Raw genomic sequence first — 14,677 nt, forward strand, 5'->3', positions numbered from 1 at the left:
TCGCTATTGGTCTTGCTGGCTTACCTAGTCTGATGATTCAGCTGTGCTCAGATCCAGATGTTAATACTGGCTTGTCTAATGCCTTGAACATGGGCTGGCATATGCAAATATTGGGGTGTACATATTAATGATCCCGACTGTTACGTTGGTGTTATGTTGAGATTCGCCTGTTTTTCGGAGGTCTTTTAAACAAATGAGATTTACATAAGAAGGAGGAAACAAAGGAGTTTGAGGCTCACTGTATGTCATTTCCATGTACTGAACTCTTGTTATTTAACTATGCCAAGGTAAATTCAATTTTTGATTCTAGGGCACCTTTAATCAAATTTTGTCCTGTAATTTTCATTAATTTTAGTCCATTTTACTGTTATTAAAATGAAATGAAATGACATTTTAATTGATAATAATGTGAGAAATTACAAAAACCAAACTATTCAAAGTGCATTATTAATATTGTACAATATGCAGTCATATTTTATCAACAGTATTTGTTTTAAATTTACAGTAGTTTTAAATTTTATGTTAAAAAAGTTTAATTATAATAGGATACATTTTTGTTTTATCTCGGCATATGAGCTTTCCTAGTGTCGTTTTTCCTCAAATCCTAGATTTCCATAGTTGACCTGTCCCTGGATTCTCCCGTGTATGGATTTAGTCCAGAAAAACACAGCATCACTGGCTAACCCCAACAATGTGTTTTCCACTCAATTGCTGCCAAGGCATCTGCGTAATGTTATTTAGTACGTGTCTGATCAGACATCTTTTGAACACGTACTATCCAAAGGCCATAAGGATGATCTTCTATTTCCTTCTATTGTTCTCTGGTGTATAACCACCATCCTGAAGAACGTGCCTTCTTCTTTGTATTTTCCGTTTTGAACATTGTCATTTACCACAGGGAGAAAGATACTTAGAAATGAGCTGCTTTAAACATTGTCATCAATTAAGGCATGTCAAATATTGCAAAAATATGGCATAAAGTGCCCCTAATATGATATTATACATGTCTGTAATTTTGTTTTGGAGGTCTCCTACAATAGGTTTACATGCATCCAGAGTCAAAAAAACTCTTTAGTTTTATCATAATATACATTGCCGCATCACCTGTTGTTTCAGTAATTGTTCGATAAAGGATTCAGTCTCTCCAAACCCCTCCTTTCCAAGAGTGTATTCTGCTCTGATTGGTCAGATCTGTTGCCCAGTTTGTTGTGATTGCTCTAAGGCTTACAGCACATGTTGGAAATTAAACGGCCAGTACTGTATCTGAATTTCAGCTCTGGAGGCTTCCTTAGCACTTCTATACAAAGTGATACAAACAGTAACAATGGCGTCGGTTTTACCGAGCACAACTTGAGTAGAACGTTTCTATGTGGTTACTTGTATTATCAAGTAACACTTTGATCTTTGAAACTTTGCAGACATTTTACATTCAGAAACAGTTATCTAAATACATAAAAAGGTAATATTCAATAAAAAGCATAATTGGGGCACTTTAAGCTTTCTTCCTTTGCATAACATCATTTCTTATGTTTCTACTTTGGTCCATTGCTATTTGGGAAAAAAATGTTTGGTTTTGGCCCAGCTTGTTCAGGAGTGTGGAGAGCCGCTTTGCCAAATAGCAACAGGCTGTTTATTCCACTTCGGTCTTGACCAATGCCTCTAGCAACGATACTGCAGAGGTTTCAAATCCCAGTCGGTCCCCTTTCCACAACCTTACAGGAGTAAGCGTTTAATTTGTCACGGAAACATGCCTATCGGAGAAATCTCAATTGGACAAATGGTCTGTCAGATGGTTTGCGCGGCGTGCGGCACCCTTGCTATCTCATGTTTCACAGAATCATTGAGAGGGCAGACCAAACTATCCGTTCCACAGCCAAAGGAAATATTTCACATTTGTCTTTCTGAGGGAGTAAAAGCAAATATAAAATGAAATTCCCCCTTTCCTTCCTCAGGTCAGTTCTTGCTGGAGGAGTCGCGGCTTTTGGAGGCTGCCGAAATGGCGGAGAAAGCCGCCCAGTTGGACAGTGAAGAATTTGATGTGGTTTTCAGTGCAGCTCACATGCTCAGGTGAGAAGGACACGCTAAATCCATATAGACAATGTTTTTTACTATGATTAAATACGCTGGACAAAGCATAAAAGTTTCCTGTAACAGTCATATTGGTTTGGTTGGTTCGGTTGAATTGGAATGACAAGAAGCAGAATTTACTGAATTGTAATTTGAAATGTTCTTCCACCCATGGCCATAAAGCTGTTTCTCTTCAAGGTCAATAAAAACCTCGCCAAAATGTTCAAGTGAGGCTCTGTCACGTCTTGACAAACTTTATACAGTATTTATAGTTTAAAAAAAATGTATATGTATTTTAGTTTTCTTTAAAGGTGCAATGTGTAAATTTTAGGAGGATCTATTGACAGAAATGCAATATATTATACATAACTATGTTTTCAGTGGTGTATAAAGACCTTACGTAATGAACCGTTATGTTTTTATTACCTTAAAATGAGCAATTTCTATCTTCATACATACACCGCAGGTCCCCTTACATGTTAAGTCGCCATTTTGCGCCAGCATGTTTCTACAGCAGCCCTAAACTGACAAACTGCTCTACAGAGCGCATTTGCTTGACTGGCATCTCTTCTGTCTCAAACAACGACATTTTTGTCCTGTGTTGACCACCGTAGCTTCCCTATATTGCAATTCGCAACCTCACTGCTAGATTCTGCTAAAATTTACACATTGCACCTTCCTAAATTCAAATTGCAGTTCTGATTTGTTTACTTCCCTAATAATAATTCAGTGCAAATCCAGAAATTGGACTGGGGTTTAAAGAGCCTTGTCAATTTGATTGTGAATGGTGAACAACCCTGTTTTTTTGATGAACAATATTGGTACTGTGTTGCGTTGCCACTTTGATGTCCAATGTAAAATCTGGATCCTGAAGCAAAACCAGTTGAGAACCTCTGCATTAGAGGAAGTTTTTCTATCTCTTTCTCCCTCTGTCTCTCTTTCTCTTCCTACCCATTTGTATAGATGCTTTCTTTCTATTCAAGTGCACCGCAGGAAATGTAATGGAAAGCCTGCATTAATACCCTTGCCTCGAGGTTTCTGTTGAATACACTTCTCATAATTACTACATGGAGTTCACATGGTATATAGTTACACACTTCCTAAAAAGTATTATAGCTCTTCAGCAGATTTTGCATGGGGCTTTATGCTACATGAACACTTTGTTGTTAATTTCTGTCTTAGACCATGTCCCCTGCCTTCATGCTGGCTTGCGGTCCAACTTATTTGAAGATCAGGTTCCTAGTGTGTTTGTCTTGGAAGGACATGCAGAAGGGTCTCAGATGGGGGGCGAAATTGAGTGGGGTGGGGAAGTACGAGGCCGCTTCAGATGTGCAGCGTTTTCTTATGGCTCTCAGGGGCCCGTCTGCACCAACAAGTTTGCTTCCTTACTATCAGTTTTCTTGCCCTCTTCAAACGAATGCTGGTTATTCTAAACCCCAGCCAAACTGTGTCACTGCCACTCTTCGTGAAGATTTACTACTGTACTTCAACAAGTTTTTCCATATCGTTGTTGTTTGTCTGTGAAAGTATCATATTTAGTCAAGACTATTCATTATACATGCTGCACATTTGTTTTTTCCTTGTTTTATTTATTTATGCTTTTTTTTGTGTGTGTTTTTAGCAGCAATACTTTAAAACATTTATAAATGTATCTTCTTGGAGAGGATTTTAGCTTTCTGACAGTCTTAACGGTCCACAGCATGGTAAAACCCCTAAATCTCTAAATTAATCTCCTTTAAAGCACCGCTTCTGTAACAAGTTCACCTCCTTCCACAATAAATTTCAAGACAGTTTCTGTCTGATTTCAGGCAAATTGCCTCCTGTGAGCATTGTTCCCATTATTTTCCTTAATCCATAGCTCTCCATTTGCTTGTGAGGATTTTTATAGCTTTGTACAATAAAAAGATACCATTGAAGCGCTCATGTAATGCAGTATTAGATGGTTACATCAACAAGTCATGAATTATTTTATGCTTTTTCTCTGAAGGTTGGTGACCACTTTGGAATGATACAATGAGCATTTTATATTATATGCGGTGGGATGGAGAAACAGTTTTGGTTGCCAGAAATTAAACATTTGTGTTATTGTATTTTGGAGGTTTAGATCTGACTTAGGGTGGTCCAGTTGATGCGGTCTTTTAGATTTTCACCATATATTGCAGTTGTGGTCATGGAGACCAACCGAGTCCTAATACTGTTGGGTTTTTACTCTTTGTTAATGGTGGACACTTTTCAACTGATGAGGGAATTCTTTGTCCCTTCAGACAATCAAGCCATGTTTTATTGCATGCATGTGAATGTGAAAATTACACTGACTCATCATTTAGGAGGAAAGGATTGTAAAACAGAATTGTGGATTGTGAACAGTAACGCATGGTTCTGCTTAAATGCTTAAGTCCACTGTTAAGAATAAGTATTCCCATAGATTTTTATGTAACTTTTTTTTTTATTTTTAGATTTTAAAGTTAACATATCATTTTTACCCTTGTATGTTCAAGAAAGGTCAGGCCATTAGGGAAAATTCAAGGTTTAAGAAGGAAGATAAATCATTAATTTTTCAAAATGGATACATCTTTAAAGGTGCCGTAGAACGTGTTTTCAAAAGATGTAATATAAGTCTAAGGTGTCCCCTGAATGTGTCTGTGAAGTTTCAGCTCAAAATACCCCATAGATTTTTTTTTTTATTCATTTTTTAACTGCCTATTTTGGGGCATCATTAAATATGAGCCGATTCAGGCTGCGGCCCCTTTAAATTCTCGTGCTCCCTGCCCCCAGAGCTCGCGACTGCCTTAAACAGCATAAACAAAGTTCACACAGCTAATATAATCCTCAAAATGGATCTTTACAAAGTGTTCGTCATGCAACATGTCTAATCGGGTAAGTATGGTATTTATTTGTATGTTTACATTTGATTCTGAATGAGTTTGAGGCTGTGCTCCGTGGCTAAAGCTGACATTACACACCTTTGGAGAGATTTATAAAGAATGAAGATGTGTTTATGCATTATACAGACTGCAAGTGTTTAATAATGAAAATAACGACAGTCTTGTCTCCGTGAATACAGTAAGAAATGTTGGTAACTTTAACCACATTTAACAGTACATTAGCAACATGTTAACGAAACATTTAGAAAGACAATTTACAAATATCACAAAAAATATCATGGATCATGTCAGTTATTATTGCTCCATCTGCCATTTTTCGCTATTGTCCTTGCTTTCTTACCTAGTCTGATGATTCAGCTGTGCACAGATCCAGACATTAATACTGGCTGCCTTTGTTTAATACCTTGAACATGGGCTGGCATATGCAAATATTGGGGTCATACATATTAATGATCCCGACTGTTACGTAACAGTCGGTGTTATGTTGAGATTTGCCTGTTCTTCGGAGGTCTTTTAAACAAATGAGATTTATATAAGAAGGAGGAAACAATGGAGTTTGAGACTCACTGTACGTCATTTCCATGTACTGAACTTGTTATTCAACTATGCCGAGGTAAATTCAATTTTTAATTCTAGGGCACCTTTAAACTTTTAAATCAAGGCAGCTGTATATTTTAAGACTCATTTATATTGCATTAGAAAAAAATAAATAACAACAGCAATGTTTAGTGTACTAAATAAATTAATATTTTAAATGATTAGAAAATATTGTCATTAATTCAATTATTCATTTAAAAAATCCAAAGCAACATTATTTTATTATTTTATTTATTTATTTATTGTTTATTTGGTACATTTTATAAACTTTTTTTTTTTTTCTTTAAAATGTTCTGCTAGAAGCCAACTGGACATCACTAGACTGAAAACCACTGATCTAGATGGCTGTTTTCACTAATTTGTAAATATAGATAATATAAAATACACCATGAATATACATCAGGTTGCATCCTTAATTAGAATTAGATTTGAATCTTAAAACTTTAGGATTTTGGATTATCCTTCAACCTTAGATTCTTTTATTTTTCTTGTTGGTTCCCTTTATTATTATTTATTATTTTTTATTTTTAGTAGATAAACTATGAGGACAATGCAACTTACTTCTATGACACGTGATATTTCACAAAGCAGCTCAACCTAAATGTTGAGAGGTACAGAGGGAAGGACAACACCGTTTAGCTATTCAAAGTTCACCATGACCCAATACATTCTCCCACTCAGCACTTTATTTTATTTTTGGCTTTTTATTCATAGTATAGCAGAGTGAGAGCAGGAAAATTCAAATGAGAGGAGTTGAGAACGGGATTCGGAAATGTTGCAAGCCGAATTCAAATGTATGTCGCCCACATGAGCAACAGAGCACGTGTCCGATTCGAATGAAAAATACAATGTACAATGTTCAAACTCATAACATCTTCAGCTTTACTTGTAGAAATGTTCTTCCTCAATTGTATATTACAAATGCAATGTCTTGATTTATCTTCTTCCTTATTCATCTTTCTCTCTCATGTCAAGGTTAAGAAACTGTAATGTTTTCCACAGACACATTTATCCATCATCTCATTGCTTGAATATTTTAAGTACAGTACATCCTATTTTCTCTTAATAAAAAGCTATTTCTTGAAACATTTAACCTTAGCTCTTTTCTCCAAGAAAATTTAGTTGAGGATGAAGGAGGGTCTATAAAACCGGCCAAAATAAGGAAAGCGGTCATCTATCATAAATCTTTGGCTCTCTTTCATTATTGCAACCCAGCCTGTCTTGGCCGACGGTCATTGTCTCCATATTGAACTCACTTCAAAAAGAGGATATTGCTACCAGCAGGTACAAGCAGCTAAAGGATGCATTTGGGGTGCTTTTACATAGGGAGAAAAAAAATAAAACTTTGGGTTGTAAAGAAGCTAAAGATCTTCAAAGAGCATCCAGTAGGTTGTAGGTCACAACCTAAGAAATAAGGGCACTTTTCTCTGCTCAAAAATTGTGAAGTCAGGCAGTTTTATAACCCTATTTGGCTCAGCTTTTCTGTGGCATTAAAGTTAGTCAACAAATGGTCCCCAGTTTAATGGCCAGCGATAAACTTGTGCAGCAGGATGAAGTAACACACAATGTTTATTTGCTCTTTTAGGCAAGCCAGCCTCAATGATGCCGCTGAGAAGTACTACGGACAAGCAGCCAGCCTGAGACCTAATGTAAGTACCCAAGCAGTGCTGCACATAGGACACGTGCCATCCACACACGGTGGTTGACTTTAATTGATTGCTGTGACTCAACTGCTCCCCATAAGCTGTATCAGTGACCAACTGTACAAGCTCTGCTGGCGGTTTTTGGGTTTGTTTTCACAGCATCAATCTCAAACTTTAAAGAGACGCAGTATGTCAGAAAATTGTACAGTGAGGTTCGCAAAACACACAGTTGTTTGATTTCTTTGGAATATGTGAATGTGTTTGATGTTTGGTGTGCAGCTGCCTAAAAGGAAGTTGCCTTGTAAACCAAACGGAAGTGTAAAATGGTAAAATGAAAATGTAAAAAATTAGAAAAAAATTTTTTTTGGAAGGCTGATGGGAGACTTACGTTTGTTAGGTGAGATTATTATTATTTTTTTTTTTTTACGATGGCAGCAAAGACTTTAATTACTCACCATCATGTCGTTCCAAACCCGTAAGACCTTCGTTCATCTTCGGAACACAAATTAAGATATTTTTGATAAAATCCAATGGCTCAGTGAGGCCTGCATTGCCAGCAGCATAAATAACACTTTAAAATGCCCAGGAAGCTACAAAAGACGTATTTAAAACAGTTCATGTGACTACAGTGGTTCAACCTTAATGTTATTAAGCGATGAGAATTTATTCAACAATTTCTAGTGATGGGCGATTTCAAAACACATGAAGCTTCGAAGCTTTACGACTCTTTTGTTTTGAATCAGTGGTTCGGAGCATGTATCAAACTGCCAGTGTCATGTGATTTCAGTAAAGGAGGCTTCGTTAGCTCATAAGTGTTTCGAAATGTCAATGGTTCAGCACTGGGGGGCGTGACTTTGGCAGTTTGATATGCGCTCCAAACAACTGATTCAAAACAAAAGATTCGTAAAACTTGGAAGCTTCATGAAGCAGTGTTTTGAAATCGGCCATCACTAGATATTGTTGAATAAAGTCGTTATTTGTTTTGTTTTTTTGGCACACCAAAGTTTGGACCACTGTGGTCACATGAACAGTTTAAAATATGTCTTTAGTAGCTTTCTGAGCATCTGAAAGCGTAAATTAACTTGCTGGCAATGGAGGCCTCACTGAGCCATCGGATTTTATCAAATATATCTTAATTTGTGTTCTGAAGATGAACAAAGGTCTTATAGGAACGACATGAGGGCGAGTAATTAATGACAGAATTTTCATTTTTGGGTGAATTAACCCTTTAAAACAATGGTGGTATGAGCTATCATACAGTCAACAAGTTAAATTATAAAATATATATATATATATATAATTATTATTATATAAAAATAGCTCTGAGTGATGGTTATGTATGCTTATATTAGTTACAAATGATATGCTTATAATTTGATCTAGTGTTGATATTGTATTTAGAGGTTATATATGAACTAAATCGTTGTTGAAATTCCGGCAAACATGACTTGTTTTAAACTTGGCCAAATGAATATTCTGGATATTTGATTTGTTCAGCCATTGTCAAATATAGTGAACTGTTATTCCTGTGATGTTTAATTTGAAGAGCACTCAAACTACATTTCTTCTTGAACTCTTTCCTACCAGTAGTAAACCTTGCTCCCCCCCCACCCCCCTCTGTAGAAAATGCTGCCTTTATTTCAGTATTGTTCAGTGTCTGGACTTTTTGCACTGTCTTCAGGGATGTTTGTCTCCTTAGCAGCTGTTTCAACAAAGGTCCCAAGACCCTTTCCACATCTGGTACTGCTGATGCTGTGACTGCATGCCATGGTAGTGTTGTGAGGGATACTGTGTGGTTAGAGTGCAGGGTGAAGAGGAAGGAGGGAGGTCAGGAAACTTCTGGAGGCCACAGCGGGGCAGATTCCCCTCCACTGCTCACTTCCTCTCACCTGACTGTATCTAGAAAGGCTCTGCTGTTGTGGTTATGGTTATTCATAGTTTTCAGATGGTAAAGGCACAGGACCTACTCAAACATCTGGAGAAGAGTCAAACGTTGCACTCTACTTTAAAGTATACAAACACAAATATGCACACACAAATAAGTGAGTTGGCTTGACTTTTAAATCCATTTTGTGAACTAAAATTTTGACGTTTTTGTTTTTTTTTTTTTTAAATGTTACATAATAAGAAGGTGTTTTTACACTGATGCCAGACTTACCATTTGTTATATATATATATATATATGTTTTCAAATCAACTTTCTTATATATATTATTAATATTAATAATTTTAATATTTTTTACTTCAAAAAATATTATGAATAATTTTGGTTTAAAATAAAATAGTAAAATTAGATAAGTAACTTTCATTATATAGAGTTTAATTAACTGGATAATCCCATTACAATTTAAACCAATGTATGTTTATTTTAATTTATTATATAAACATTAATCATACCATGAATCAAGTTTTTGGTCATATCAGACCCCTATTTTCTGTACATACACGTTCTGTAAAAATAGCCAGCCAAATGTAGTGTTAATATGGAGGAATATTTGGTTACACTTTTTTTACATTTTAAGGTGTCTTTGTTTCAGTGTAATTATGCATTAGTAAAATTAATTACCTTAAATTAACTACATGTACTTACTATAGGGTTAGGGTTAGATTAAGTTTGATTTTAGGGTTAGTTGCATGTAATTATGCATAATTTATAGTTATTACTTTAGTAAACAATGACACTAAAATAAGTGTTACCAATATATATATATATATATATATATATATATATATATATATATATATATATATATATATATATATATATATATATATATATATATATATATATATATATATAATATTTTTTTATTTTTATTATTTTTTTTTTTGTAATTATTCACAGATGAATTACCCGTATTTTAAAGTTTTAGAGTTAAAGGAAATGTCTGTAAACTTAACAGAAAATGTCCTGGCAGAAAATTATCAGTGCCTTTTCTGTTTTTCTACAGATTTTTTTATTATTATTATTATTGTTATAGTGTACTTGGATACTTGGAGCTAGTGAAAAAGTTGCTGAATATGTCTTTGAATATATTTGGTTTTGAGAGGAAGGTATATGTGTCACCCGAGTGCAGTTAATGCCACAGTTTGCAGCTCATTTGTCCCTCAGCCTTGTTTTGAGGTTTGACTTCTATGTGTTGGGTCACATAGTGCTAATATATTTCTTGCACGTTGTGTAATTTTACAACGACCGTCTCTTTCTACTTTTCCATGTGGAAAACCATGGCAGCTGGCCTAAAGAGTCAGTTAGTGTAAGTTTTACTCTCATGAGTGTTAGATAATATACAACACCTTCCCTTCAGAGGTGGCAAGTGAAGCATGTTCAGAAATGGTTTTGGATTAAATAACATCAAATTCTTTTAATTATATTATATTTTAGACATTTAAAAAAAAAGGTATGTCCTTGTTTAGTTTTGCTTCATTTTGATTTATGTATCTATTGAAATCTCCTTATGTGAGAAGAATCAGCGTAGACAACATATTGTTTCCATTGAATCCTGATGCACTGAACATTACTCATGTAACCCTGACATAAGTAAAATAGATGATGTGCATCCAGGAGATTTATAGACTGTAGAATAACAGAGTTTCTGGTTAAATTTATGGACATGTGAACCCAAAAACATTAAAGAAATGCCAAAGATTCGCTAAAACTTTGGTTTGTTTTAGAATAAGCATGCAAACAATATTATTTGCTTCCATAAGGTGCAGTCACATTAGTTTTGCATGCCAAAAAAGATCCATTGTCAATAGCGTAGAGATGTATGAAGCACAGCTCACATGAGTCACTTTCAAACCAAGCAGCTTTCTATTGGTCATCGTGGCAAATTCACATGAAAGCAATCTGCGCGATTAAATTTTTCATCCTCGTACAAAACTCCCAATTCCTATTAGAATGACTGGATTTTGCTTTTAAAATTTAGCCAAACAAAAAGGTATTTTTCCTTCAAAGTGATGGTGTTTTTTTTTTTCTTCTTCAGTATCCCGCAGCCCTCATGAACCTTGGAGCTATTCTCCATCTCAACGGCAAACTCCAAGAAGCAGAGGCCAATTACCTGCGAGCCTTGCAGCTGAAGCCGGACGACACCATCACTCAGTCCAACCTGCGAAAGCTGTGGAACATCATGGAAAAACAGGGCTTAAGGACCTTGGCTCCTTGACTTGGACACATTTGATCGAGTACCTTCTCTGAGGTTGTAAAGATGTTCTCTCTGAGTTCTCAGTAATGAGGTAATCGACATCCTAGGGCTGACAAAGAGCGTCTACAAATCCTGGGTTACCTCATGGGACGCTTAAACATGAGAGCGACTTCGTCTGATAAAACGAAGACATTATGGAACAATCTAGAACTGCGGAGCTCCTCAGACGTGTCAGGAGTCCTTAACTTGAAGCGGCCCATAGATACATACTTGAAGTCTCATGATAGATTAGATGTTAATTAGTTAGTCAATGCTTAAAAGTCTTGAAGGGCAATATTTGCCCTGAGACTGAGAAGGAATTGAGAGTGCTACAACCCCCATGAGGCTATACTCTGCATGTACAGTACATTTAAATGTCATCTCTCCATTCATATGATTGGAATCATTAATATTTAATGAGCACATCATGGCTGATGGAAACGTGTGGATGCAAAAACAATTCATATCATCTAAACATCATCAAAATAATTAGGGAAATAGCCCAAACATGTCATAAGTCTTTCTAACTGTAAAAAAACAAACACCCATTGTGTCAAAATCATTGGTTTGTGAGGTTGTAGACTTAATGACATTGTACATATGAGCACAGATGATATGTGAAGTTTGGTTTGGGATGCAGAATTTTAAGCGTATGCTTTTACACGTTCCGTCAACGTTTTATCAGTCCAGACATGACACGCCCACGACACAAGATAACTAGCGGTCGGTAACTTCGGAGATCAAGAAATTGGATCCATTTGCTGTATCTTGCCAAAAATGACAGGAAAGGAACATTCGATAAGCTATGTAGCCTGAAGGAAATTAGCGAATTGAATTTGCAAGCTTTGCCTTACTTTGCAAAAAACTGTTCTGTTACAGAAAGATTCAGCGGATTTGATTTCCTTGTTGCGTTACTAATTAAATTCATTTGTTAGAATATCACATTTAGCAGAGTGTGTATATTCACAGTTACACAACCATTCTAAAGTTTGTGGAAAGTACGTTTTCTTTCTTCAAAAGTGACAGTAAAGACGTTTATAATGTTACAAGTGATATCAAATAAATGCTGTTCTTTTGAACCTTCTATTCACAGTAATTTGAGCACCAAATCAGCATAGTAGAATGATTTCTGAAGGATCATGTGACACTGAAGATTCAACTTTGCCATCACAAAATTAAATGACAACGTATAATATTTATTTGAAATTGTAATAATATTCATTACTGTTTTTACTGTATTTTTGATCAAAGAGACGACTTTAAAAAATACATTTTAAAAAATCCCAAACTTTTGAACGGTAGTGTTAATTAGATCTAAACATTAGGACCGTGGACATTAGTTCTGCTAATGCTAATGTCCTTTTGACTGAATTGGTTAAACAGACTGGAAATGCAAAGTTTTCCTAACCAAATACTTTTACTTGCTGCACTCATCTAACAATATACAGCCATAGTTTTGTAAGGGATTGTTTATATGTAATGTTGGTTTAATATTTTTCTTCTATGTTTGAGTGTATAAATGGAGCCTAATATATAAAATGACACATTACACAGTATGATGTTGTTGCTCAAACACAGAAAACGATGAGCCAGAATCACAATATGCGAATTATTTGTTTCAAACATGTTAAGTTCATTCAGCGATTACTTTGTTTCATGATAGTCTTTATTCCGTGTTTGTTCCTGATCTTTAACTTGGTGCTCTTATTTGTTGATCCCAACTATTTTTATGAAGGATTTGTGTGATATGTTAAAGAAATAGTGTAAATTCTGACACAAAAATGAAAATCTGTCTTTATTGTCCCTCAAACCCACATGACCTGCTTTCTTCTGCGGAACTCAAATGGAAAAAAAATAATGCATCTTTTCCATGCAATTACAATGGAGCTTCAAAAAAAAAGATCTGTAAAAAAGCACCGTAAAAGTGGTCCATATGACTCGTGCACTATTTTCTGAAGCTGTATGATAGCTTTTTGTCAGTTACAAATATAGGAAAGTCATATAAACCACTTTTATTATTATAGTTCCCATTCAATCCAACAGCATGGAAATGAGCAACCACATGTATTTGGAATGACATGAGGGTGAATAAATAACAGACTGTTCATTTTGGGGTGAACTATCCCTTTAAAGTCCTAACAAATTCCATGTCGGACAGCTGAGTCAGTATTAACTTATTCCTTTTTGTGTTGTCTTGATGGGGGAAAAAAAGAAGAAAACAGCTGGCTCTGTGTTATATGTCAAACATCTCTGATTCAAGATGCCCTTTTTTTAAAACACATTTTTGCGATGAACTAATTCATCCATTGTTTCATTGAGACGTGTGTAATGGAAGCATTTTAAAGGGAATAAACCCAGAATCTGTCATGCATTCGTCTTGACAGTCTCTCAGACGATCTTGTTTCTTCACATTTCTTTACTTCTGTTGTTTTCTTTTTCCTTCCAAAATTACTGAAATCAAATGCATATAATAGTCATTACAGTCTGATCTTTCTAATATTAATGAATATATATATATATATATATATATATATATATATATATATATATATATATATATATATATATATATATATATATATATATATATGTGTGTATAAATAAATATTGGACATTATCATACAATCATAGAGTATATTAAAAGTATAGTTCAGCCAAAAGTTAAAATCCTGTAATTATTTACGCACCCTCATGTCATTCCAAATCTGTATGATTTTTGTATTGATTCTTTAACAGAACAACATGAGAGTGAGTAAATGATGAAAGAATAGTCATTTTGGGTTTAATTATCCCTTTATTTATGTATATATATATATATATATAATATATACACTGCGTTCCAAATTATTATACAATTGACATATCAGTAAGATTTCAGTACAATAAACATTGAGATTTTAGTTTTTCTAAGAAAATGTTTGTTTGTTTGTTTGTTTGTTTGTTTGTTTGTTTGTTTGTTTGTTTGTTTGTTTGTTTATCCATGTCTTTTTAGATAACTGGTATCAATCTCAGACAAAATAATTTGCCAGATCTATGGAAACCCTACTTAGAAGTTGTTCCACATTATTAAGCTAGTCACAGTTCTCATGCAATATGAGGAGGAAGAAAGATCTTTTTGAAGATGAAAAGCATGAAATGGTGCAATTTTGTGCAAAAGGCATGAAAACAACTAATAGTGTGTGAAACTGAATGGAGATTATCGAATTATCATAAGATTTGTGAGTGATTTAGAGCACAGCAGAACTCGGTCAGATAAAGGCTTATTAATGAAAGTTCCTGTCAAAAAAAATGTATTGTATTAAAA

At 34.9% G+C, this 14,677-nt stretch overlaps 1 protein-coding gene across 3 annotated transcripts in view; it reads left to right on the forward strand.

Moving 5' to 3' along the window:
* The window catches only part of tmtc2b (transmembrane O-mannosyltransferase targeting cadherins 2b), a 132,053-nt gene extending 118,212 nt beyond the window's left edge, over positions 1-13,841 (forward strand). For 2 of the 3 annotated variants that reach the window (XM_067389208.1, XM_067389210.1), the window contains 3 exons: positions 1,953-2,067; positions 7,135-7,198; positions 11,176-13,841. In XM_067389208.1, the coding sequence (XP_067245309.1) occupies positions 1,953-2,067; positions 7,135-7,198; positions 11,176-11,355 (359 nt within the window). In that variant the 3' untranslated portion in view covers positions 11,356-13,841. Of the gene's footprint in view, positions 1-1,952; positions 2,068-7,134; positions 7,199-8,894; positions 8,963-11,175 lie in introns of all 3 variants that reach the window. The other variant, XM_067389209.1, reaches the window with a different exon arrangement.
* The last annotated feature ends 836 nt before the right edge of the window (positions 13,842-14,677 follow it).

Source organism: Chanodichthys erythropterus, chromosome 7 (genome assembly GCF_024489055.1).
Source record: "Chanodichthys erythropterus isolate Z2021 chromosome 7, ASM2448905v1, whole genome shotgun sequence".
NCBI lineage: Eukaryota > Metazoa > Chordata > Actinopteri > Cypriniformes > Xenocyprididae > Chanodichthys > Chanodichthys erythropterus.